Here is a 26,950-nt window from a genome sequence, read left to right on the forward strand (position 1 = left end):
TCCTACCAAAAAAACCTGTTGAAATTTTGATTGGAATTGCATTGCATTTATAGATCAATTTTGGAAGAACAGACAACCTAACAATATTCAACCTTTCATAGCACAAATAAAGCAAAATTCTTCATTCATTTTGGTCTTATTCAGTTTTTTCAGTGATATCTTGTAATTTCAGTGTGTAGGGGTTGCACATGTTTTGTCATATTTATCTCTAAGTATTTTATATATATATATATATGTATATATATGTATTTTTATTTATTTTTTTATTTTTTGCGGTACTGGGCATTGAAGCCAGGGCCTTGTGCTTGCAAGGCAAGCACTCTACCGACTGAGCTATCTCCCCAGCCCCAAGCACTTTTTCTTGAAGTTAATATTTTTTGTTATGTTGTTGAAGAATTTTGTATCCCTCATTTTCACTTATATATTAAAAGTATTTCCTCAAAGTATGAAAACTCTTCATAGATATTAAAATCAATAACTTTGTTAGGTCTGAAGACTTGGTTAAAAATCCTTCTGTTATGAATGTTGTCTCTATTTCTCTCAAATGCGTAATGTGCTGGTAAATGTCATCATGATATACATGTGGATTACTGTCCAAAAGCTTGATTGAATAACTCAGCACTGACAATGGGTAAGAAAAACTCATCCTCTGATTTTGTATCATCGCCAAGTACTATCATACTAGTTTCTGACTAGCATCATATTTTAGTGTTTGCAGCTTCTGTTTCTTTGATAACTAGAGAGGTTAAAGTTTCTATGGGTTCATAATGTTAGGATTGGTGTCAATCATTCATTCATTTTCTTTGTGTCATTAGAAAATCCCTTCCTCCTCCTCCTCCTCCTCCTCCTCCTCCTCCTCCTTCTCTTCTTCTTCTTCTTCTTCTTCTTCTTCTTCTTCTTTTCTTTTCTTTTCTTTTTCTTTTTAGGACCGGGGTTTGAGCCCAGGGGCACTTTACCACTGAGCTACATCCCCAACCCTCTTGATTTTTTATTTTGAGACAGGGTCTCCCTCAGTTGCTGATGCTGGCCTTGAACTTGAGACCCTCCTGCCTCAACCTCCCAAGTAGCATAGATTCTCTGGGAAAACAGGTGTGCGTCATCATGCTTGGCTCAGGGAAACTATTCTTAACTTTTCATAAAACTTTCTATATTTTTGCTCCAAAATGTAATTTAAAAAAATTTCGCCTAATGATTTTGGTGCCTTTACGACAGCCATCCTTGTGAGCTTTCCTGAGGATCACTCACAGGTGGCTAATTTGCTGCTTTAAAGTCTCAGCACGTTAAGCACTCCCTGCTTCCATGCCCCAGATACTAATTGAGTGCAATTGCTTGCCTCTGTATGCATGTGTATATTCCCTTTTAGGGATCAAATTATACCCTACATAATTTTCAAATTACTTTGAAAATATTTCTAAAGGTAGATAATGAATTTCAACAACAATTTCTCACTATGGTGGTGAGAAAGAAGCATCTGAATCTACATAAGCCCCTTTCCCCTGTCATTTGTGACCTGAGATACTCTTTGTTGTTTTAGCAAAGTGATAGATTATTCCTTGACTGGTGTGGTAGCTGACTTTGGCTGTCAGGCCCAGAATCATTTCCAGGAAAAAAAAAAATCACTGCTTGAAATAACCAAGATCAAAGACCTCTTATCTGCCCATGCTTGTGAGTGGAAGGAATGAGTGAAGGAATATTTTTTAAAAATATGGTGTTCTAACAGGTGTTGGCGAGGATGTGGGGAAACAAGTACACTCATACATTGCTGGTGGGGTTGCAAATTAGTGCAACCACTCTGGAAGGCAGTATGGAGATTCCTTAAAAAACTTGGAATGGAACTACCATTTGACCCAGCTATCCCACTCCTTGGCCTATACCCAAAGGACTTAAAATCAGCATACTACAGAGATACAGCCACATCAATGTTCATTGCTGCTCAATTCACCATAGCCAGATTGTGGAACCAACCTAGATGCCCTTCAGTTGATGAATGGATAAAGAAACTGTGGCATATATATACAATGGAATATTACTCAGCCATAAAGAATGATAAAATTATGGCATTTGCAAGCAAATGGACGAAATTGGAGAATATCATGCTAAGTGAGATAAGCCAATCTCAAAAAACCAAAGGAAGAATGATCTCGCTGATAAGTGGATGATGATACATAATGGGGCGTGGGAGGGGTTAGTTTTAGGGTTAGAGTGAGGGTTAGGGAGGGGGGCAAGAATGGGGGAAGGAAGGACTGTATAGAGGGAAAAGAGGGATGGGAGGGGTGGGGGGAAGGGGAAAAAAATAACAGAATGAATCAACCAACATCACCCTATGTAAACGTATGATTACACAAATGGTATGCCTTTACTCTATGTACAAACAGAGAAAGTACATGTATCCCATTTGTTCACAATTAAAAAAAAATATGGTGTTCTGGTGCAGTGAAGTAGTCTGGATATTTTTCAGGCAAAAATGCAAGTTGAATGAGTTGGTATCACTGCTGTGATACCACAGTGAGGTGTGGCTTGCTTTTCTTGTCCCTTATCTGTGGTAGCTGTGTCACCAACATATGCAAGAGAGTAGCCTCCTACCACTGTGTCTCAGATGAGCTAGAGTCATCATTTGAGCCCTGGAGGAATGTAGACAGAATGTTATCCTGTGGCACCGTCCTGGGTACAAGCCCCAGACCCTAAGTCAGGACCTAAAGTACACTGGTAACTCAAACCACTGTCAACATCAGTCTCCAGATTGTTCACTGCCATGTGGGGGTGACTGAGGAAGTAGGACGTGGGCCAGAGAGAACAGGGGGAAACCATGGACAGTGAGCAGTGAGAGGCCAGGGATAGGAAGTGACCTGAAAGTGGAGGCTGATCAATTACAGACCACCTTCGAAAGAGGGTGCAGCAAATCTGGGCCAGTTACAAGGAGGCTCTGAGGACCCAGGAAACCCAACTGGGGAGGCAGTGACCTATAGAGAGCCTGAAAAAGGTAGGAGTCAGGGCCCAGTGGCTGTAAACCACGGAAACCAACTCCATAAATCATATGGCTTTATAAGGCAGCCCCGGGGATCTAGGGAGCAGGAGTCCATGTATGACCCTTAAAGGCTCTGCTGATGAAGTGAAGCTTTAACTTCTTTTGTTATTTCACTCATCAAAGTCCATGTCTTCATCCTATTTCCATCCACTGAATACTAGTTAGTGCATATGGTCAGCCCTGCCCAGCATTGGTAATGTATCAATGTGTCAGTCCTCGCGGAGCTGACATTCCAGTGGGAGAGACAGAAAATAACCAAGCAAGCAAGCGTGTGTCATATATTGTGGTATGTGCTGTAACAAAACTCCAATAGGATGTGGTGGCAAGGAGTGATGGCCCCAGGTAGATGCTGTGTGTAGACATGGGGAGCCCTGGATGCTTTGAGGAGTGACATTTGAGCAGAGATCTGGAAGAAGGAAGAGATTGAACCACATGGGCATCTGGGGGATCTTCCAGGGAGAAGAGCATGGAATTGGTCTGGGTTGGTCACCAGACTATCAATGAATCATGCAGGTCAGGGCCCCATGGAGAACAGGCTATCAAGACTATGTACATGAAGGGGTGAGTGGGTTGTAAAAGAAAATGGAATTGCTTTTACCATAAGAAGGGAGTATAGAAACTCAAAGACAGAAAGAAAAGATGTCCGCCTCAGTTGAAGGTGGTGTTCTTTCACTGAATTCTGCTGATGAATGAAGAGAATGAATGGTAAGGGGGATTGTTCAGGACAGCAGGCAGGAGGTCGGCAGAGGGGCCTCTGGCAGCAACATGGTACTTTGGACTCTCAATGGAATTCCATTGACTGGTACAGAAGAAGAGAGGGAGGGAGATGGGAAAGCAAGGGCTTAGGAGACTCCAAGGATCTGCAGGGAGATGACTTCCCATTCAAGATTTTGGAGCCTGCCCTCCATAGCTCAGTGGAAGTGACATTTCTAAATGCCACTGAATAGCTGGAGAAGCTGACACAGTGCTGCCAGTGGTCCTCACTGTCCCCAGAGAAGAAGAGCTGGATGTGCATCAGGGTCCCAGGATGGGACTGGGATAGGGGCAGGGGCCATTACTTTCCTGGGTCTCTTTCCAGGTGCAAGATCACTTGCAATTCCCTGGACACATCCTGCTTACTTCCAAACTTGTGAACCTTTGCCTGTATGGGCTGCCCAGCCTCCAGAATCCTTTCCTTCATCCCTGGAGGATTGTGTCAAAAATCATATTTGCCACAAAGCCATCTCTGTCCTTCAGCTCCAAATAATTGCAACAAATTATTCCTCCCTTATGGTCCACAGCATGTTGTTGGTGTTTGTTGGACATATTCACTGAGCCTTAAACCACAATTAATTTTATGTGTTCCTTCCCTGGGAGACTAGGCATCAGTCTTATTCACCACTGCAATGCTCCCTCCTTGTGGTAGTGCTTTGTGTCACTGAGTGTGTAGGTCAAAGACTAACTTCTGAGCTCCACTCAGCATTTTAGGGTAAGGGGTCAGAAAGGAGGTAACCCCATAGCCCTTCAGGATACTAGGATCTTGCTGGTTTTGGTTGGATCCCTCCAGCCATTCTTGGGAGTCCTGGAATTATCTCTTGTGATTCAAAACGATGGGCTTCTAGGCAGGTTGAGTTATCCAACCTAGAGGTAGGATTCAGAAAGCTGTGCCCTAGGGTTGGAAATGACCCTGAGAATAACTTCGTTTAAGCTAATCTCCAAGCTGCCCAGTTGGGCTTTTGTGATGAGGAAAGAGGAGCATCTTTTGATTCTGCCAAGAATAGATGTGGTGACTTTGACAAGAGCTGAGGAGGCAGAGCAGAGTGCTGCAGGGGGCTGTTATGCCTCCCCTCTTGAGTAGCCATTGGGAAGGTCAGTCCACTGGACTCTTCCCAGGGCCAGGCCAGAGTGAGTGAAGAGCTCTCTGGCTGGTCTCACTGTCAGTTGTTATTCATCAGAGGACTTGGATTCAGAACTCACATATTCTCCTTTCTGCACAGTGGGAGAGAGTAAGCATAGGTTCTAGCTCATCAGATACACCATGCACAAAGCAAGACTGAGTCCCAGGGAACATTAGCTCTGAGTGTCTCAGTCTGCCAGCCAGAGCCATGGCAGGCAGCTCAGCAGTGACTACAGAGACAGTGGGGAGATGAACTCTGATCTGGCGTCATGCTGGGACCAGCTTCTCATCAGTTGTTACCAAGATCGATCACAAAATAAGCAAAACATAAGGGTAAAAGGCCAAAAACTTTTTAAAAAAGTGATAATGTAACAAGGATAATAAAAGGAAAGAGAAACCACACGAAAGTAAAAAATATTTTTATTATGAGTTTTGGTGGTGGGGATTGAACCCAGGGGCACTTTACCACTGTGCTGCATGTAGTCTTTTTAATTTTTAATTTTGTCATAGGGCCTTGCTGAGTTGCTGAGGGTCTCACAGAACCACTGAGGCTGGCCTCAAATGTGCCATCCTCTTGCCTCAAGCCTCCCAAGTCATACCACAACACTTACCTCCAATAATTATTTTTAATGCTAAAAAAGAAGGTAAAATGAAGGAGTATAAGAAAAGTTTGAACTTTTAAAGTTAAGGGAATTTATAGAAATAAAAAATTTAAGTTAATACAAATAGGGCTAAAAAAGTTTGCAAGCTTAGTTGAGATGTGAGAAATAGAAGACAAACCATTTAAAATAAAAACTTAAAAGTCAATTTTGAAAATTTAAACCTCTATGAAAAATGTTTTTAAAAAGATAGTTTATGTTGTAAAAGGATAGGTTTTACTAAAGGTTACATCTACAGGAGAAAGTTAAAGACGTGATGGTAAATGGGATTAAAAATAGTAGTTAATGCACTTTAATGTGAAAAAGCAGCCGTGATTATAGAATAGGGTGACAAGTAATTTAAAAAGAAAATGAAAATGGAAGTTCTGAAGATAAAAGAGCTTGAAAAGTGACAGGTGCAAGAAACACTGGTGAGAAGCAGCGAGGAGACAGAGTTGCTGGTGGGTCTGGCTTCCCCAAGAGCTGTTCCTCTGCTGAACCAGCCATGGCATCCAAGATGAAGGCCAGAGGAGAACTGGCTTTCCTGTGGAAGGTGACCTTCTCAGTCCTTTCTACCACCAGTGACTTCTTGTTTCCACCAAGTATATGGCAGAGGCTTCATACAGGTTTGGAGCTGGGGGGCCTCAATCCTCATGTTGGGATCTGGGTCTATGCAGTTTAAGCAGAGAAAACTTTTAAATGGGTTCATACCAACTTCAGAGGAATAACCTCAACCGTTCATTTGTGGTAGCAAAAACCAGCTTCCAAAGGGAATTTATTTTTCCAAATGGAATTATTAAATGAATATGATGGATCCACATAATAACACACTATGTAACCATAACAAATTATATAAAAGAATACTAATTGTAAGTATAAGGAAAGTTTGAGATGTTTACATGAAAAATATAGGATAATTATTGTGGTATAATTCCAATTAATTGAAAAGTTTTTATGATATAGGAGTAGTATGCGATATTTATTGCAGTCACATATCCTTTATCTGAAATTCTTAGGATTGGACATATTTTGGATTTTGAGCACTTTGGACTTTAGATTTTTGAATTAGGGATGCTCAACCTGTACTATTTATTATTACTGTTATTATTTGAATGGTAGAGATTGTGGGTGATTTCTAGGAGATCTGTTTTTTGTGTTCTTGGAAATCTGTTTTATAATATAATCCATATTAGAGTTTGTATGGTGTAGAAAAAATCCTGATGTTTCTTTTAAAAGGATAATAACAGGTATAGGCACATGCTTAACTTCAGAAAGAGACATCATACTGACCCTTCTGTGAGGAAAGGAAGGTCTTCCTGTTCTCTGTCCCCACTCGCATCTGACTGGTGTAATAACTAACTCCTGGCTCAAAAATATTGACTCCAGGAAGGATAATTTCTTTAAAAAAATTTTTTTTCAGGAAGGATAATTTCTTTAAAAAATTTTTTTTCAGGAAGGGTAATTTCTTAATTTATCTTTATTAAAAGAAAATCCAGAGGTATTCAGTATGTATTCTATAAAAAATACAGACTATTCAAAATTAATATACAATATTATTAGAGAATAAATAGGTAATCACTGAATATATAAAAATGCCAATTAATAGTTCTTCAGTGTTTACTATGTCCTAAGCATTGCATGCACATAATTCTATTAGGTCTCCAAGAGGTTAAATAACTGTTGCCATTGCACAGATGTGGGGATTGGGGATCTAAGGAGGCAGTTTGACTCCAGGGCCTTTGCTCATATTCCCTGCACTGTACTGACTTCAGTGCTGCCTGTGTCAGTGGTTCTGCATTTTAGGTTTTGGGGGAGATTGATAAAAGCACAGTTCACGTTGCCTGCCCTCAAGATGTGTCTAGCCTAGATGAGAAGAGAAAAAAAGTAATATGGGATATGCAGCAAAAATGCAGCCTGGTGTGGTGGCATAGGCCTGTAATCCCAGTGATTTGGGAGGCTGAGACAGGAAGATTGTAAGTTTGAGGGCAGCTCTAGCAACTTAGCAAGGCCTTCAACAACTTAGTGAGACCCTGAGTCAATACAAAAAAGAAAAAAGCCTGGGGATGTGGGCTCGGTGGTTAAGTGCCCCTGGGTTCAGTACCTTGTACCAAAAAAAAAAAAAAAAAAAAAAAAAAGCAGCACATAATACTACTTGATGTGAGATCTGAAGACAAACATTTCAATGACCTCCATAGACCAGGGAAGGCCTTATTAAAAAGTTGGGGTTTGAAGGATGGAGAGTATAACAATGACATTTTGGGTCATTGAACTAGCTACAGACCAAGCAATACAAAGGATGTTCTGGAAAGAAAGAATAGGGAGTTGTTATGGTTTGGATATGAGGTGTCCCTCAAAAGCTGTAGTATAAATGCATAAATATTCAGAGGTGAAATGATTGGATTATGAGAGCTGTAAATTAACCAGTCCATCCTAGTTTGAATGGACTAACTGGGTGGTAACTATAGGCGATGGAGTGTGACTGGAGGAGGTGGGTCCCTGACAACATGACCTGGAAACATTCATCTTCTCTGTGACTGCATCCCCTTGCCCCTCTGCTTCCTGACCCCACCATAAATGGAGTAGCACTCCTCCATCACACCTTTCTGCCATGTTGTTCTACCTCATCTTGGGCCACAGCAATCCAGTTGGCTGATCATGAAATGAATCCCTAAAATAGTGAGCCTGAAATAGAAATTTTCTCCTGTAAGTTGTTCTTATCAGGTATTTTGGTCACAGTGAGGAAAAACTGACTAACACAGGAATGACCATGCTTCTAGCACAGAGAAGGCAGAGACTTGGGACTGGGTCAAGCCTGAATTGATACTACTAGAAGCCATTGATATATTGACTGGGCAAATGAGATGGAAGCAGAGTCAGGAGGGAAAAAATGCTCAAGGCTAAGGGAGACCAGGGATGGGGTCAGGGGCAGTGTCAAGATGAGGAGAAAAAACTTGGATGAGCAGTGAAGTGATGGCAAAGGAAAAGAATGAAGAATAAGAGAACTCCAGTTCATTTGGTATCTGTTTTGAACTGATTGTGTCCCTCTAGAACTCATATGTTGTTGCCTGAACACCCAATGTGACTATATGTGGAAATGGGACCTTTAGGGAGGTAATTAAAATGAACTAATGTCACAAAGATGGGGCCCTAATGTCCTTATAAAAAGAAAAGACAGCAGAGCTCACTTTCTATCCCTGAGAGCACAGAGAAGAGATCATGTGAGGGTACAACAAGATGGCGGCCATTGACAAACCAGGAAGAGAGGCCTCATGAGAAGCAACTCTGATTATGCCTTGATCTTGGACTTTTAGCCTCCAGAACAGCAAGAAAGTAATTGTCATTTAGGCCACCTAGGCAGTGTGTTTTTGTTATGGCAGCCTGAGCAGACAAATACAATATCTAGGTCTGTGATTAATGGCAAGCGATGGGGCATTCCTTTGATGTGGAACTTGTAAGTCTTGTCAAGGTTGGGAGGAAGCAGATCCAGACAAAGGAGAAACAAGAGGTATAGAATAGGAAATAGGGGGCACAGTCATTTTTTTTTTGTTGGTGATTTGTAATCAATCCATAAGCATTTACTGAATACTTCCTACGCCCAAATAGTAAACAGTGCATTAGGTAATATAAAATACTAACAACAAATAGCTTATTCTTATATGGTCCTTATTCTTATGCTATGTGTCAGATACTTCGTATGCTTTTTAAGTGTTAACTCATTCAGTGCCTGTGATAACCCTGTGAGTAAGTACTTGTGTCATCTCAGCTCTACAGATGAGGAAAACCAAGGCTTAGAGATATTAAGCAACTTGCTAAAGGCCAAACAGTTAGTAAGAGTTGGGATTTGAACGCTTGGTTTTGGAGTGTGTGCTTTAACCGCTAGATGGTATTATGTAGGATGTGGTTTTCGTTGCTGAGGACGAAGAGTTACTTGAAAACAGGATATAAATTTTTGCAAAGATAAGTAGAAATAAAAAGAAGGTCATATTTAATTTCAAATCATTGGAATGATTCAGTGTCCTCTCAAAGGGAAATGTGTCTACTGCTGGGGTCACATAAGAAGATCCATTGGGGTACAGGAAGAAAAGGTTGAAACTTCAATTTATATTTAAATTATTAGTTCATTGAATAATCCAAACTTCCAGTACAAGCTCTACATCATGAGAGAAAACCAAGGATAGTATAATCATCTGAAGAGACATAGTCAAAAAAAAAAAAAGAAATTATCAAGTTCACTATGTGAAATATGAATTGATGTCTACTGTTATTAGCCGAGATCTCAAAATATGATGTACACTGAGGAAGAGTTTTATCACTGATATCTATGACAGTAGAATGTTCACTGATTGTCCCAGTCTATTTTCTTTTGCTGTAACAAAATATTGGAGGCCAGGTAATTTATAAAGAATAGAGGTTTCTTTAGCTCATGGTTCTGGAGGCTAGAAAATCCAAGAGCATGGTGCTGGTATATGGTTGGCATCTGGTGAGTGCATTCTATTATTCTTCTTATTATTTTTATTATAGTTATACTTAGTAGTTGGGCTCTTTTTGACAAAATCATATATGCAAGAAATTTGTTGTCAATTCTGACCCTCCCCTTTTCCTCCCCTTCTTCCTCCTATTCTCCTTCCTCTACTCCACTGATTTTACTTTCATTCCTTTATTTATTTTTGATTGGTATGTTCCACGTATACATAAAAGTTAAATTTCCTTTAGTACATTTTACATGCATATTGCATGATTTTGTTAAATTCATTCTATATTTTCTCCCCTTTCCCATTCTTCCTTCATCCCTCTCATTCTCAACCTTCTACTCCACCAATTCTTCCTTATATATTTTTGATATCCAATCCTTCCTGCCCTACCACCTTCTTTGCCTTATTTTGCCCTAGCTTCCACATATGAGAGAAAACATTTGACTTTCAGTTTTCTGAGTCTGGCTTATTTCACTTAGCATGATGTTCTCCATTTCCATCCATTTATTGGCAAATGCCATTATTTCATTCTTCTTTATGGTTGAGTAAAACTCTGTTGTGTATATGTACCACATTTTCTTGATCCATTCATCTTGATGGACATCTGGGCTGATTCCATAATTTGGTTATTGTGAATCGTGCTGCTATAAACATTGAAGTGGCTGTATTGCTATAGTGTGGATCATTTTAGTTCTTTTGGATAAACACCAAGCATGGAATAGCTGGGTCATACGTTGGTTCCATTTCTAATTTTATTTTAGGAATTGGTGAGAACCTTCTTGTGGCATTATAACATGGCCAAGGACAAAGAGTGAAAAGTGTCACACAGGGAGGCAGAGCAGGAGTGAAAGAAAGAGAGAGAGAGAGAGAGAGAGAGAGAGAGAGAGAGAGAGAGAGAACACTAACTTTGATAACTCCCACATTAACCCATTAATCCAGGAATGTTTAATCCATTTCTGAGGGCACAGCCCTCATGACCCAACCTTGCAAACACTTCCAATACCCAGCCTCTCAATACTGCTGCACTGGGGACCAAGCTTCCACATAAATGTTTGGAGAATATATTCAACCATAGCATAAACTCAATAGGAGTAATAAGTACCAAGTACTGACTAAATCTGGGTTGTGTGCCTCCTACACCATCTGGGCACTGGAGACACAGCAGTGAACACTGGCAAGAATCCCTGCTCTTGAGGAGCTTCTATTCCAGATGGGGAGCACAGATGATAAACAGGATGAAAAAGGAAATATGTAGTGTGTTATTTGGTAATATATGCTAAGAAGAAAAATGAAGCAGGGAGAGTGATGGGAATAATTGAGGGAAGAGTTTCAGTTTATAGATAGGGTAGTCAAATAAGAACTCAGCAAAGAAAGTGACTGTGTAACTAGTTGGAGGAAGTAAGGAAATGAACCATGTGGCTATGTGGGGGAGAAGCATTCACCACACACCCATGCATGTGTTGAGGACATTCCTGGAAGATTGAAGATGTATGAAGAAGAAGGTCAGTAAGACTGGTGCTCAAGAAACAAGGAGAATGACAAAAATAAATCCGTGAGACAATGGGGAGTTCATCCAGATTATTGTATGATTAGGTCCTGGCAACCATACAAGGACTTTGGTTTTTACTGTGATTAGATGGGAAGCAAGGAAGTACCAAGATCTGGCTCATGTTTCTAGAGGATTATTAAGTGCTGTGTTGAGAATACACAAATACACCATGCAGAAGTAAGGGCAGAAGCAGGGCTACCAGCTGGAAGTCCTAGAGCAACTTCCCAGACGAGCAATGATGGCAGCTTGGACCAGAACGTTAGAAATAGAGGTGAAGAGGAATTGGATACTGGATATGATTTAGTGGTAGAACCAACAGGGTTTTCTGATGCATTAGATGTGAGCTGTGTGAGAGACACTAATAGTACACACACCTTATTTATACAGAAAAGTACATCCTTTGGGGATAAATGCTTAAAACCTTTACTTATTTTATCTTATTGGTTCTTTTTCATTATACATGACAGTAGAATTCATTCTGATACAATTATATGAACATGGAATACATTTTATTCTAATTAGGACCCCATTCTTATGGACATACATGATGGTAGGATTCACTATGATATGTTCATATGTGCATAGGAAAATTATTTTGGATTCGTTTCATTAGGGATCCATGATGAAGTTTGTAATCCCCTGGAATAATAATATATCATCTACAGGCATTCCGAGGAGAGAGAGAGACATTCAGGGGAGGACCACAGGTGGGCTTGGATCTTGAAGTTTAGGATGCAGACAGGCAGAAATGCCCAGGGAAGCTGTGGTGAATACAGGCTTCTAATTTTAAGATGGGAATGCTAGCAGGAGGCTAGTCTGCCACACCCTTGAACTCCAGGTAGAGCAGTCTAGACCTTTCTCCTTCATCAGTGGGCAATGAGGGGGAGTTTTTGACTGGGAGGGTGTGTGATATGAATTTGCTTCAACAATGTACTCTTAAATCTTTCAGTGAGTGCCATTTGTTAATCCATCAATAAATGTTAACTCAGTAGCCAGAAAGCCTTACCTTCTTACCAGAAAATTATTTGCTTACTAAATGGAGCTGGGTTAAGAGGTTGTGTGTGTGTGTGCGCGCGCGTGCAATTCTGTTGGTCTTCAAGTGCTTGTTATGTAATAAAATTAAATTTCCGATTACATTGCTGACTTTAAAAAAGCTTTATATTTTAGAAAGTAGCTTAAGGTGTTTTGGTGAGTGCTGTTGAATACCTTTTCTCCTCACTGGACCATTGTAGGGGCTTGCTGGTACATACACTGTACAATCTTGCTTACCACTTCGAGTTGCGCTGAGCGACCCTAGGCATAAACAGTATTGGGGAAGTACCCTTTTCCCTGTGTGTGTTTGTAAGACAGCCTCTTTCAGACCACAGGAATTATTTTGGGAGGATGATTCATGTCACATTTTGGCCTCATTACAGTTTTAAGTTGTAAATGGTCTGGCATGCCTGGAGGTGTAAACATGGATTTTATCTTCCTGTGCGTATGGGAATACCTGTAACTGAAAAAGTACTTTCTATTCTTGAGTTACAGTCTAGGCTGTGACCAAAGAGATTAATAAAGATTAACAAAATTTTAATTTCATTTATTCAAAGCTTGCTTCCAAGACAGCACCAGATACTTGGGGGTGTGCCTCCATTCTCCATTTCCAGAACAGATGGAGGAGTCTGAGAACCTAATGTCTTTTGGTTACAAGCAGATGATTCTGTAAAATAAACACAGCGCTTTCTCTTTTGTAATGGTGTGAAAAGTGAGAGCAGGTGTTAAATTACGGTCTTGTTGTCTGTGGTTATAAGTAACAGGAGGTACAAGATTACTTGATGTTGATTTAGATGTGGGTGATGAAGTGGGGTGAAACCATTCTGATTATCCCAATTTGCTTTCTGGTAAATATATTGCTATTTAAAGGATATGGCAAAACTTTCTTATTTGTTCAGCAGTTAAAAACGCATGATGGCGACAGAAATGAGAAACACCACCTGAGTTTATTATCATACCTTGCACACAGCATTGCCTTAAAACTGTTCATGGATTTTCCCCTAAATAACTGTGTTTGAGTAGGGAAAAAAAAAATTGAGTTTGTGGTATGACTAGATTTTTCTATGACTCTCAAGGAATTCCCTATCGTCTCAAATTTATAAAATTGGCATTTTAGACTATTAAATTACACAAGTGAAAATAGGCATATAAAAATAAACTAATTCTAATAACTTGTTATTGTTTACTATATGCTTATATGTATACATATGTGTATATATAAACATATACATATATATGTATATATATATGATTTTTGTTGTTGTTGATAAAATACCAAATTTCTGATCCACCGTCAGTAAGGCATGTACTCACCTGACTCCTTGGACATGTGTTTTAAAAAATTATTTTCTGGTCCATCTGTGGTTTCTGCTTTCCATTTGGACCTCCTGACCCAGGCCATGTAGAAGAACTTATTCTTAAGTAGGATTCCTCAGTTAACAATAAACCAAATGCATTATTTGATTCTACAATGGTGGCTCAAAAGACATTAGCAATTGGAAGGCATTGAGCCACTTCTCCAATTCAATCTAGGTTTGTAAGTTATTTCTTCATCTTGCTAAAACTGCAGCTGTGACAAGTGATACTACTTCTTTTTTTTTTTCTTCTTTTTAAAAACAAAATTCCTCTTGGTTATTCAGTGACTGCTTCATCTGCCTCATTAACTAGCCTGGGTCTCTACTTCTAGAAATTTGAATTTAGTGGTTTCAAAGTAAGACCAGAACATTTACATTAAACAAAGTACAAGCGACCTGAAGGCATTCCAGGTGATTCTGACTCTCTAAGAGGACAACAGGTAATAGTGAAATGAAGCGCAAAGTTTGAAACCCTAATGTCAATGTAGACGTTTCGGAACTTGTTAACTGGATTTAACTGTGATATATCTGCGGTATGCTACTGAGATTAGAGAACTTTTAGCACTTACATAAAATGTTGCTGTATTTCACTTTTTCCTTTCTGTCTTCTCAGCCATCATGTATGTCATGGGAGCACTTGGCCCTGCGGTGGGATATTTATTAGGTGGACTTCTTATTGGTTTTTATGTTGATCCCAGAAATCCTGTTCACCTTGACCAGAATGATCCTCGTTTCATTGGAAACTGGTAAGATTGTTTATTAAATTTTGTATTTCACTTCTTACTAATGATTTAGTCATAAAAACTCTTGTATTTAAAATTTCCTCATTGAAGAGATGAAAAATATAGCTTAAATCACCTGAGAGTAGATGGTAGATGGAATGATAATTCCCCAAAGAGAGCCATTTCCTAATGTCCAGAACCATGAATATGTTACGTTATGTGGCAGAAGGTACCTTGCAGATGTGATCAAGTTAAAGATCTTAAAATGGGGAGAATATCTTTGGGTTCTGGGTAGGCCCATTGTTAATCAAAGGAAAGAGGGAGACAGGAGGATCAGAGTCAGAGAAGGAGAGAGGATGCCTAAAGTAGAGATAGAAGTAATGTGCTTTGGATGGAGGAAGGTTTTGTGAGCCAAAAAAGCAGGTGGACTTCAGAAGCTAGAAGGTTAAGTAAATAGGTTCTTCTCTAGGTAGAACCTCCAGAAGGAATAAAATCCATCAACCCCACTGTAGATTTCTGACCTCCAGAACTGTGAGATAATCCATCTGGCTTGTTTGATCCAGTAAGCATATGGTAACTTGTTATAGCAGCAACAGGAAACTAATACAGATACTTTGGCGACAGTGTCTTAATCTGCATTCTACAGGATTGGGCTGTTTCCTTTAGTGTAGGGAAAGGGGCTTCTGTGGCTGTGAGGGTACTTTACTGTTTAATCATATCTTTCATTATTTTTTCTGTGCCTTTAAAAGTGACTTACTCTATACTTACTGCATTTGTATTTCTGCTTTATAACCCTTCCCCACTGCCCAGAACTCCAACCTTGTTTCCGTGCTCAACAAATCTTTTCTCTTTGGTGACATTTGGTTTCCCTATTTATGCTGGAGATTTAGCTGCTTTCTCACCTGGTGGACCTTACTGTCCTGGACTCAGGAGGAGAGCTTCACCTTTGAATGTTATGTGATTTATATGAATAACCAAGGTTGTGTTTGATTTCTTCACAGTCCTTGACTTGAACATTATCATTTATTTCTTTGTGAATGCAAAAGTGCTAATTGAAAATATTGGTGTCCTGAATTCATTTCACCTGGGTTAGTAATAGGTATACATTGATGAGAAATTTTCCTTTTATGGCAAAGAGAATACTGCATTATTAGAAAAATGAGAGATTACACTCTATGTATGATCTATCAAGATGTTTAAATGCATTCTACTGTCATGTACAACTAATTAGAACAAATATAATTAAAAAATTAAAAAAATACTTGCCTGGGGAAAAAAGGAAATTATACGTATCAAGAAATTACTTATTCTAAAGAGTTGCATAGATTACTGTGTTCTCTTTCTCTCTCTGCTTTATTATAGAATAATAACCTCATGACTCTGAGATTGGTAGGAATGTTTACCACTATTTTCAAAGAAGTTAACAAATATAATTTATATGCTGCTTCTTGTTTCATTAGTAATCCTCACTGAAACTGAAATACAGATAAACTTGGCCTGCTAGAATTTTCAAATCTTAGAAAGAGGAGTTCCCCTGTCAGTGGTAGGGAAATCACACAGGGGTTTTAAGTTTTTGACTCATGGTGAAAATTTTGGCCTCAGCTGTTTTTATTTTTTAGTTTTTTTGGCAGTTTGTAAAATAAATCAGAGTAGGGATTTCTTGTTGTTATAAAACTAGATTATTAAAATATACATATGAATATCTAATGTTTAGTCTGTGTTCTATTTAGACAGTCTGAGAAGGGTGTGGTGATAAGGGAATAGTGGGAGGGAAAGCTGAGGACAACCAACTCAGGGGCAGGCAGAAGGAAGGACAGCAGGAGCTTCAGTTGTACAAGTGCTTTAGGCTGTCAGTAAAAAGTTTTGTAGTAGAAGTTAGTCCAGTGGGAGCAAATTGGAGTGACCTGGAGACCCTAAAGCTCTACTCGCCTGGGTTGAAAGTGTGCATGTAGCTGCTCTTCTACTTGGGGGACCTTAACTGTCCTGCCAAAAATGTCCAGGATTCAGGAGAACTTCAACTTTGAATGAGGCAAAGCTATGTGACCTTGGGGAAGTTTCTTCTTTGTGCCTCAATTGTTTTTTTAATTCATAAAAGGAGATAGTTACAGTACCTGCTTCATAGGGTTGTGAGGAACGAATGCGTTTATAGATGGAGGGCTCTAAATGGTTCCTGCTCCGGCCACCCCATATGTACTAGGTATTCAATCCTTAAAGCAATGTTCAAGTAATTGTATCTATTTCAATGGCTCAATATTAGTTATATAAATGATATAGATTAGCAATATTTACTTGTATAGTAAGGATCTACTTAAAAATGAATTTGAATTTTTTAATTGAGTAGTCCTGTTTGAAACAGACTTCCATGTTGCATAACGACATAGTTGTTTGACACAATGCCTAACAGCAATGATAGGTTTTTAATAAATATATGTTGAAAGAGTGAAGGAATGAATGAAGTAATGCTAATATTGAGCATTAATCTGCATCAAGTGATATATCAAACGCTTAGCAAATATATGTAGTCACTAATATTACGCCCATTTTGCAAGTGAGGAAATGGATGCTCAGGGATTTGAATTATTTGCTCTAACTTCAGAGTCAGAGAGTGTTGGGATAAAAAACTGATCCTAGGGTAGATCTCTTAGTCAATATGCTGATGGCTGCTTTTAGTGAATGTTCTGAGTAATGCTTCATGAAAAGGATTTAGATACTCTGGCCTTTCAATATTAGCTGTTGTTGATGTGTCTTTTCCCAGTATATGACACATACTATCTTGTCCTACTCAGCTTTTCTCAGCGTCCTCTTTAGTGATGTCCTCAGTGTCCATCATTATATATGTGTCATACTGATGTTTCTGGAGACTATTGAAGGATGTGAACTGGTTTGCTCTGTTTCACAATGACCTTAAACTTTTATGTTATTTTTATTTGTTTGCAATAATTCTCCCCCTTCTTCTGTTACATGCTCTCACTTTCGGCTATTCAGAGTGAAACCTTACTGTTTGTGTGTAATTTAAGGTCAATGGCTGGGAGTGAGTGGGCAGTGAGACCAAAGTGCAGCTCCATATAAAAACAAAACCAAACAATCAAAACTACCCACCATGAATCTGTTGCTGCTTTGGAAGCAGGCATTTGTTAAGGTCCATTTGTCTTATTTAAATTTGAGGACTCTCAAAACCACTTATTACCCTTAAGCTTAGCATGCACAAGGCCCCGAGAAAGTCAATTTAGAAAAGCAATTTCCCCAAGATTTCCTAGTTAGTAACTGATAAAGATGGAATGTAAACCTATGACTATCTGAAACCAAAGCTCATGAACTGTGGCCTCTGCTCCTCTACCAGCCATCTTGTGGAGAGAACTTGAGAGGCCGTGACCAAAGGGGTTCAGGGAATTCCAATGTGGAGTTTGTGGAGACAGATTCCAGAAAGGTAAATGTGGGAGGGAGGTGAGATGCTGATAGGTAATGGCCTCTAAGTGGCCAAGTGTTCAGAGGCCAGATGTTGTCATAACTATGTTCCCTTAAGACAAATCACCTTTTTCTATTTTAAAACCTCTCTCTTTCAATATATTTATTTAGCAATTTTTCTGAGTAAGTAATCTGTGTCAGGCACTAGGTTGGTGATAATATTCTGAATGATTAAGATTGCTAGAAGTCTGTCCTGAGCAATCTTCTCAAAATTCTTTCTCTGATCATCTTAAAATTTTTATTTAGTACACTTTTCTATTTGAAACTAGTACACTGGATTAACAACAGTTTCTATCATTCTCCCAACTAATGACCTTTGTCAACTGATAATAGCACTTTAATAGAAACTTTTTAAAAAGACGTGTTTCACTTTGCAATTAATCTATATTCTTTACGGGACTGAGCACATCATTAATGCATAGAATGCTGCTTGCATTCTGATGGGAACATGTTAAAACAGAGGACAACATCTGAGAATTTATGAACTTGGAAACTTTAAGAGCAGAGTTCAGAGTTGAGGAATCCTAGTTAGAGGTGCAACCCTCTTAGGTAGGACCAGGGATTTCTGCTTGCTAAGGCAAGACTGAAGGGTACTGAGAAATTGTCCTATGGGGAACTGTGCAGGTAAGAAACCCTGGGTTGTAAAACATGGTTCTAATACAGGACTAGAATTTGGGTTCTACTCCTGGTATTCACCATGAACTCTCTGCAACACAGCAACTTCAGGAATTCTGGGTCTACATAGCTCAAGTTCTAGATTTCTGAGAAGGCTTTCTGGCACACATTAATTTCCCCTCTCTGTACTTCTACAGTATTCATACCCATACCATACGATGTAGCAATTAATTGTATGCATTCTTGCATATCTTGGAGATTCTTATATTTTTGGCTTCCTTATATCTAAGTTGTAAGATCTTCAAGGGAAGGATGGAGTTGACATGTCTTGGTAGTCCTTGTGCTAGGTTAAATATGTGGAGCAGCTAAGTGGGGTTTTATACATTCTTAAGTACTGCAGAAAATATTTGAACACCATTGGCAATTTAAAACACCCTTGTCTTGGGCTGGGGGTATAGCTCAGTGTTACAATGAGTACTTAGAATGCACAAGGCCCTGGGTTCACTTCCCAGCACCAAACAAGCAAAAGATACATTTAGTACAAGGTATTAATGCTTTTCTTCTAAGAAAAAAGTGTCTACATGTTCTACAAAATTATGCAATGAGGTCTATTTTTCTGTTAAGTTATGATTTAGTGTTTTATTATAAAATTCACATTGTATCAGGACTAACAATGTTAGCAGAACTAACATATAGCTGCTCAAAAATACTTAGATCAAGTAAAATTCTATCCAGGCTGCTGATTATAATATTTATTAGATACTATTGTAATTATTGGGTAATTACAATATACCACAGAAAGGGAGAATCCCTTTATCTTCTCAGTTTGTCCAATTTTTTACTGCTTTACAATTGATGAAGTAAAAACAAAATTTTCTGAAGAATTTTATCACCGCAAACGTCTACATTGGTAATTTATTCTCACAAAGCAAAACCCATAAATGCTATTCACATTTCCCAATTTTTTAGGTGGAGTGGATTCCTCCTTTGTGCCATTGCAATGTTTCTTGTGATATTCCCAATGTTTACTTTTCCAAAAAAGCTTCCACCTCGACACAAGAAAAAGAAAAAGAAAAAATATTCTGTTGATGTTGTTAGTGATGATGACGTTATGAAGGAGAAATCGAACAATAGTGAACAAGTGGACAAAAAAGTTTCTTCAATGGGATTTGGAAAGAATGTCAGAGGTAAAGTATATCTTTTGAATAAATACATGCATGGTATTTCAGATCAGTGCTCCTCAAAGTGTAGTCCCAGTACTGCCCATAGTGTCTATTTTTGGCCTGTGTCCAGATAAGTATTGAAATGGAGAGAAAGAGTTGAAAAACATTTTTAGAAATTGGCAGGGTAATTTTGTGTCTGTTGCATCTAATAAAATTTAAACAGTTGGGCTTATGTGTTGCATTTTTAAAAGATTGATTTTATAATAATTTATCATGAATGCATATTACAAAAGTATCAGTAGATGACAAACTGGAAATACTAATAATGAAAAAGTCCTTTCAGCTTGAGAAGCACTGATTTAGTTCATAAGGATACAGATGTTTAGATGTATCACATACTGTAATTAGAGACGTCTGATTTTTAAAATACTGAATGTACTGTGTAACAGATGGTTTGTTTCAGGGAAATGGTGGTTTGATAACATGGCCTGATTCTTACCTAAGGATAAAATCTACCACTAGACAGGAATCCATTCCAAAGTGGTTCTGTCAAATATCCATATATGGCAATCCTTGGAGAAAGATGGCCAGGCCTCCAAACCCAGTGAAAAATCATTCAGAAAGTTTCAGTCTTTTTTTTTTTTCATTTTTATTTCTTTTAAAAATAATGAGTTAATAAAAGTTAAATTAGCCAATCTAAAACCTAAATAATTCAAATTGATATTAACCAGGCAATCTTTGCTCAGTGTTTAGCTTATCTGTTGAATGGCAGTGAGTCCCTTTAATTCAAGAAAGCTGTGATGTTACCCTTCCATTCATTTGGCCTCTTTTCTGAATTCTCTGAATTAATTTTTTTGTATAAATTAGAAAACATTATATTTAACAAGTGCATATGTTCATAAGATTGATAAAATTTACCTAGGCATGTATCATCTCCTTTTTACTATGTATACAGTAAGGCCAAAGAGCAAACTTTCAGGCATAGAACACAGTTACTAATTTATTACAGACTTGTCCATGCAGGCGAAGAGGAATAATGATTCAATTGGATCATTTTTAAAGACTGTATTTACTGAAAACAAGTAAAGAGGCATTTCATTGAAAATGCTTCTTGCTGATTAATTTTTAATTTGGTCCTCTTCCTCTCCCTCCCTATTTGGAACTGCCAAAATGACTTCTTATGCTCTAATAACATAAAGCATTCTTTGGATGCTAGTATGGGCTGAGCTCTTCCTGTGTAGACCAGTCCATGATTTTTCACAGATGTGACAAGGACCATCATCACGGACCATTATGGCTACTCTCACAGGCATTTTTTAAAAAACAACTTAATTGATACAAAGTTGATGTTAAAGAATTTGAAACATTAGAAATATCTTTAGAATCTTAATTTATTGAGAATGTAAAGTAGACCCAAGGGGAGAGATAAAGGCATAGGTAAAGATAAAATTGTATGCTTGGTAGTTGAGGAGTAGATGACTCCAGTGTGAAATATTGAATGGGTTGTAGAAAAAGGGGGAAGGTTGATATCAAATACCAAAATTGTAAGTGGGATGGGAACTCTTTTGGAGGAGGAGGATGCACTGTATACAGAGAAGTCTAAGTCAAATGACAGTAAACACCCCAGATCTTGGGTGAGGTGATTTTGAGGTGGTTTTTACATCCTCCTAAGGCTGTTTTCTCCTCAAACAACATGGCCACATTCCCTGCCCGGCACTTCCTGAACCTCTTCAACAAATCGCTTGGCCTTGAATCCTCACCTCAGAGGTTGTTTCTGCAGGACCATATTTAGACATGCAGGGTCAACAATGATAAAAAACCCTTACAGAATTTAGAAGTGATTTTTTTGAAATTTAATCTGTACAGTGCTTTTTGGGGGCCAGCTTCTTGTCCTGCAAGTGATTCTTGTTCTAGTCTTTTCTACATTGACTTTAATGGTTCAGGGTATTTTCTGATAAAGGAGATAATAAGAGGAGTCTTTGAACAGAAATGGTGTATTGGTTTGTAAAATCAGTTTCTAGTCTGATTTTCTTGTTAGAATTTCTGATAAATTCTCCTTTTCACCCTGTCCCTGGATTATGATGATAGATCCCACTTCTGTGGCCAAACTTCTCGGTTGGGATGCTGAGATGATCCATTGTATTATTTCTCCCTGTGTTGTATTCTTTAATCAGGTCTAACTGGAACTTCAATAGTCATTTTATCTCATTAGAAAGAAATACTGCTTTAATGAGGTTATGCAGATCTTTTGCTAAAAGTGATTCAAACAGTATTGATGATTTTGGAATATTGTTCAATTACATTATTTAAAATGAATTCACATTTATCTTGTATACATTGATTTCCTTTAGAGTATGGAATCCTAATCACCTATAGGAAGTAACAGTCTAATATTGAATCTGACTTTCAAAGGGACAAATTAAATCCCCAAGGATTATTCCAATATTTATATAATTTTTATAAGCCAAGATTCATGATTAAGATCTTCCCTTAAAGAATGATTGTTAAGATTTCTTTTTGAGTTAAGTCTGAGTTGGAGTTCCAGAGTTAAGTCTGAATTGGAGTTCCAGATCCTCATTTTCCTTCTGTTTTCTGGATCAGGGCTTCTTTTGGTCTTCAGGTTTTGTGTGAAATTCGGACATTGAGTCTAGCTCTTTTAAAGAGGAGATGGAAAGATGGTGAAGTTAGTGACATATACTTCCTTAAGAAGAAAATGATTTGGGTCATATAGAATGACGCCTTTGTTTCTTTACTTGTTCTGTTTTGGGGTCTCACTCTTACCCAGGCTGACCTCAAACTCCAGGACTCTAGCGATCCTCCTGCCTCAGCCTCCCAAGTAGTTGGGATGACAGGCATGAACCAGCACATCTTGCTAGAATGGTTCCCTTTTTGGAAGTTCTCTTGCTGAGATGCTGGAAGAAAACACTGTACTTTCCACTTCCTGCTTCCACATTTTAATGACAGATGATGGGAAAATCTGACTCAGTGTTTCCAGATTCTTACTATAAATTATGCAGGAATAAGGCTGTGTTACACCACAAAGGGAAAAGTCGAATTCTCAGTGTGTCTGCATTACCCTTCCAAAAAGAGATTAACATTGATTCCATCAAAATCCTACCAATAAAAATAAACACTTAAAATATTTAAGCGGATCAATGTTCCCGTGGCTTGAGGTTCAGTGTTTTAAAGCCTTCCAAATTTAACTGGGCATCTTTCTATAATAGAAAACTTTTGGTGACAGTGAACCATAAGAAAAATTTTCTTTTTGCGTCTGCTTTCAATCTTTTAAGCTTAATTGGATAGTGTTATTCATGGGGCATAAAACATAACAGATTGTGCTTCTCTGCTAGAGTTTTGTCAGTGTGAGAGAGCAATGTATTTATATCTTAACTAAATAAGGTAGTTTGAGGCCATGAACTGATATTAAAGAAAGTTAATCATTGAAAGTTACAGATTTGTGTTCATTACAGGAGGATGTTGGCATCACTAAATTTTAAGTGTATTCATCCTACAGAGGGTTTCATTCTCTATGCAATGGCTGTTACAAAATGAGTGAACCATGTTTGTCTTTAGAGAGCTCAGAGTCCACTAAGGGAGACAGGACAAACACAGATGGAAGTATTTTAAGGGCCATAAAAAGGACAGACACATGGTGTGGAGGCCTGAAGGCCAGTGAGGGAACAAATAACTGAAGAATCAGGAAAGGTTACCTGGAGCAGGTGGGATGTCAGGTGGATCCTGTAGAGAGGGGGTGGCAGGAGTGTTTCAGGCAGAGAGAGCAAAGGACAGAAGGTGGCTGTGCCAACATATTTGAAAATGCTGAATAAGTTCATTGTGCTTGGTGTGTTGAGTATGTGTAGCAGGGACCGTGGGGATAAAGTTGGGAGGGCAGGTGGGGCCCATATTGTGGAGATTATGCGTTTAAGCCTTTCAGTGAATTTGCAGGGGGTGGCAGCACTTGGCAGCACTCCAAAAGGTTGATGAGGGACAGAAAGGAGTGAAATGGAAGGAGGGGGTCCAGGAAGAAAGCTGGGACAGAGCCCAAGTGAGGTTTGAACAGAAGAGTAGGAAAGTCCTGCTATGCTGGTCCGTCTGTATCTCCCATGCCCATTTCTGCTGATTTCCACACAGCAGCCAAAGGGCTTCTGAAGCTCAGAGCTTCTGGGTCTCATTTACAGGAAAGTCCCCTCCCTACAGGACCTACCTGACCTAAACGCTGCCTACCTCTTCAACCTCACCTCCTTTTAGTCAATTTTGTTTATTCTGCTTCAACCTCGATGAACTCATTGCTGGTCCTCAAACGTGTCAGGCATGTATTTACCTCTGGGCCTTTGCACCTGCCATTTCTATGCTTGGAATGTTTTCCCCCTCACTTTCTTTGATTATATTATTTAAATGACACCTTTTCAGTGAGGACTTCCTTAGTCGCCCGATTAAAAAACTTCAACCTTCCCTCTGATGGGTCTTACCTCCTCCCCTCCATTATTTTTCTCCTTAGCACTCATCACTAACCTATGAGGCACAGTTGTCCCTTGGTATCTCTGGGGCATTGGGTCCAGGACCCCTTCTTGGATACCAAAATCCAGTACTCAATAAATATTTAATGAATGAATTCTTGGATGAGAGAAGGGAAGTAAGAAGCCATTTCTTTTTCTTTCTTTTTTTCTTTTGTGGTACTGGGGATTGAACCCGGGGCACTCGACCATTGAGCTATATCCTCAGCCCCTTTATTTTTTTTATTTTGAGACAGGGTCTTGTTAAGCTGCTTAGAGTTTCATTAAGTTGCTGAGGCTGGCCTCAAACTTGTGATCCTTTTGCCTCAATCTCCTGAGTTGCTGGGATTACAGGCGTGTACCATGTCACTGTGCCCTGTGAAAGAGGTCATTTCTGTAGGATGTGACAACTGGTCAGGGAATGATAATAGGGGGTAGGTATTGATGATCTTAGGGTTTCAGATAATGGGGGCCAGATAGTTGAGAGAGGCAGAAGGAATAAATTCTGAATTTGTATTTTCCAAGAATATTAACACTTTTGCTAGGTGTTTTAAAATAAGTATATCATGGACTCTCTTAAGGCTAATTTTTGACTCAGCAAAGTGGGATCACCAGAAGCCACAACTTGAGCCACATTATCTGTCTTCTCGCCTCTTGTCTTTGCTGAACTGCACTTCAGTTTTAGGTTTGCAACTTTCAGTGAAGGCTGTTGCTTCATTCTCCTTACTTGCCAGAGGATCATTGCTCAGTGCCTTCTATATAAAATCCCGTTTCTTAAGAACAGTGATTCAAACTTAGCCTATGTTAGCCTTACCAGGAAGGCTTCCTAAGACCCAGGTTGCTGGTCTTAGTCCACAGTCTCTGATTCAGGAGATCAGGATTAGGACTGGGGCCTGAGAATTAGCATTTTAACAGTTTCCAGGTGATACTGATGCTGCACGTCCAGGGAGCACAATGTGAGAGCCACTGCTCTAAAGCAGAGTTGGGAAAAGCTTTGTTTTCCATGAAGAAATTAGAAAGTTTCTGTAATTCTGATCAAGATGATTATAGAACTTTTTGCTTTGGTGGCCAGGAATCTCAGTCAAATCTGAAACTCAGGAAGAGTCTTATGGTCAGACTAATTCCTTTCTCCAGTTTTCATGGTCTGCTCTGTTTATGTTTTCTCTGCTTCTTATTCTTTGTTTCATTTCTGTTTTACTTTTATTTCATTGTGTTTGTTTTCTTGCAGTAAGCCAAACTTTTACATTTGGACATATAGCTCGGGAGGTACAAAGTAAATGATAACAGGCCTGCTCCCACCGACTGAAGAGATCTTTCTTCATACTTGGTGCAAAGTAGCTGTCGGGTTAATCATTAGTGTAGTATCCATTTAGAAAATGCAAGAACATACTCACTAGTGCTGGATTTAAGTGAGCAGGAAGTCTTGTGGCCAGTAGCCACTAAGGATGTATTTCTCCCTGTTGCTGCCCTTCTGTCCACCTGTCTATAGTAAGTGGCTCAGGACTCCTTAGACTAACCTGTGAGATGACTGTGATGTGCCAGGGCCATCTAGTTCCTTCTGCTCTTTTCCAGGCAAGCAGAGATGCTGTTGACCAGTGCATTCTGAAGGGGAGGAAGGACTTGGAATACTTTTGTGGGGACTTGGGCTTGGGGATATCTCATGGCATAATTAGTTTTGTAGAAAATGAGCAGGAAGCGAGGACAATGTGGGTCCTGTGTTGGCCTTGCTGAATATGACAAGAGACTGGTTTTGCCATTACAGAAAGGACTGGCTAAAAATAACGTGGTGCTCCTGAGCAACAGGCAAGAGTTGTACCTGCTCTATGCCCAAGAACACACACGGGATGACACAAGTCTCACTGGCCACAAAGGAAGTTCTGAAGGTTTTCCTGGCATGGGATGATATTCCCACCAGCCTTTTGATGTATCGGGGGGCTTTAAAGTGTCCAAATGATAACAACTAAAAGGTTAGCCAGCCATACAGGGAAAAATGACATACTTTAAATACTTAAGTTAAAATTAAATACTTTAAAAGAAGGGAATCAAGGACTTTTATGGAGAGATGTTAAAGGAAGTTATTCTATAGTTAGACCCATGTGATTTTAATTTATGGTGGTGACATGAAGAGGATAATGCTACTAAAAGCTTCCCAAGAGAAGGGGCCATGCTGGGCCATGTAGGGCCACAGGGGAAGTTCCAGGTGTGGTCAGGAGGAGGAAGTAGGGGTGAGGCCAATTTCTTTATGGGGTTTCCCTGAGAAGTCACTTGGGGTTGGCTGGTTTGAGTAACGTCAATGGGTGTGGAGTATAGCGGGGTCTCCAGATATCTGGTAGCTGGCGCTACCAGATCTGGTGGCTTGGTGGTGAGAGCTGGACAAGGTGGTGGTGGGGGCTACAGACTTGGGACTGGTGGGTCTGCTTATGTAAGATGCTGCCTGTCCACAAGGCCCTGTCCTGCCTCTAAGAACTGGCTAGCCCTGGAAAGGGCCTTCTTTTGGGCCAGCAAGCCTTTTAAGATGACAAGACATTATAAAATACAGAAAATA

General features: G+C 39.2%; 1 protein-coding gene across 3 annotated transcripts in view; it reads left to right on the plus strand.

Annotated features, from left to right (window-relative positions):
- The window catches only part of Slco5a1 (solute carrier organic anion transporter family member 5A1), a 142,234-nt gene that overhangs the window by 50,045 nt on the left and 65,239 nt on the right, over positions 1-26,950 (plus strand). For all 3 annotated transcript variants that reach the window (XR_007104849.1, XM_047523677.1, XM_047523690.1), the window contains exons 3-4: positions 14,561-14,693; positions 19,719-19,936. Coding sequence is in view for 2 of the 3 variants with exons in the window: in XM_047523677.1 (XP_047379633.1) it covers positions 14,561-14,693; positions 19,719-19,936 (351 nt within the window). In the remaining variant the exon portion in view is untranslated. The remainder of the gene's footprint in view (positions 1-14,560; positions 14,694-19,718; positions 19,937-26,950) is intronic.

The sequence above is a fragment of the Sciurus carolinensis genome, chromosome 1 (genome assembly GCF_902686445.1).
Source record: "Sciurus carolinensis chromosome 1, mSciCar1.2, whole genome shotgun sequence".
Lineage (NCBI taxonomy): Eukaryota > Metazoa > Chordata > Mammalia > Rodentia > Sciuridae > Sciurus > Sciurus carolinensis.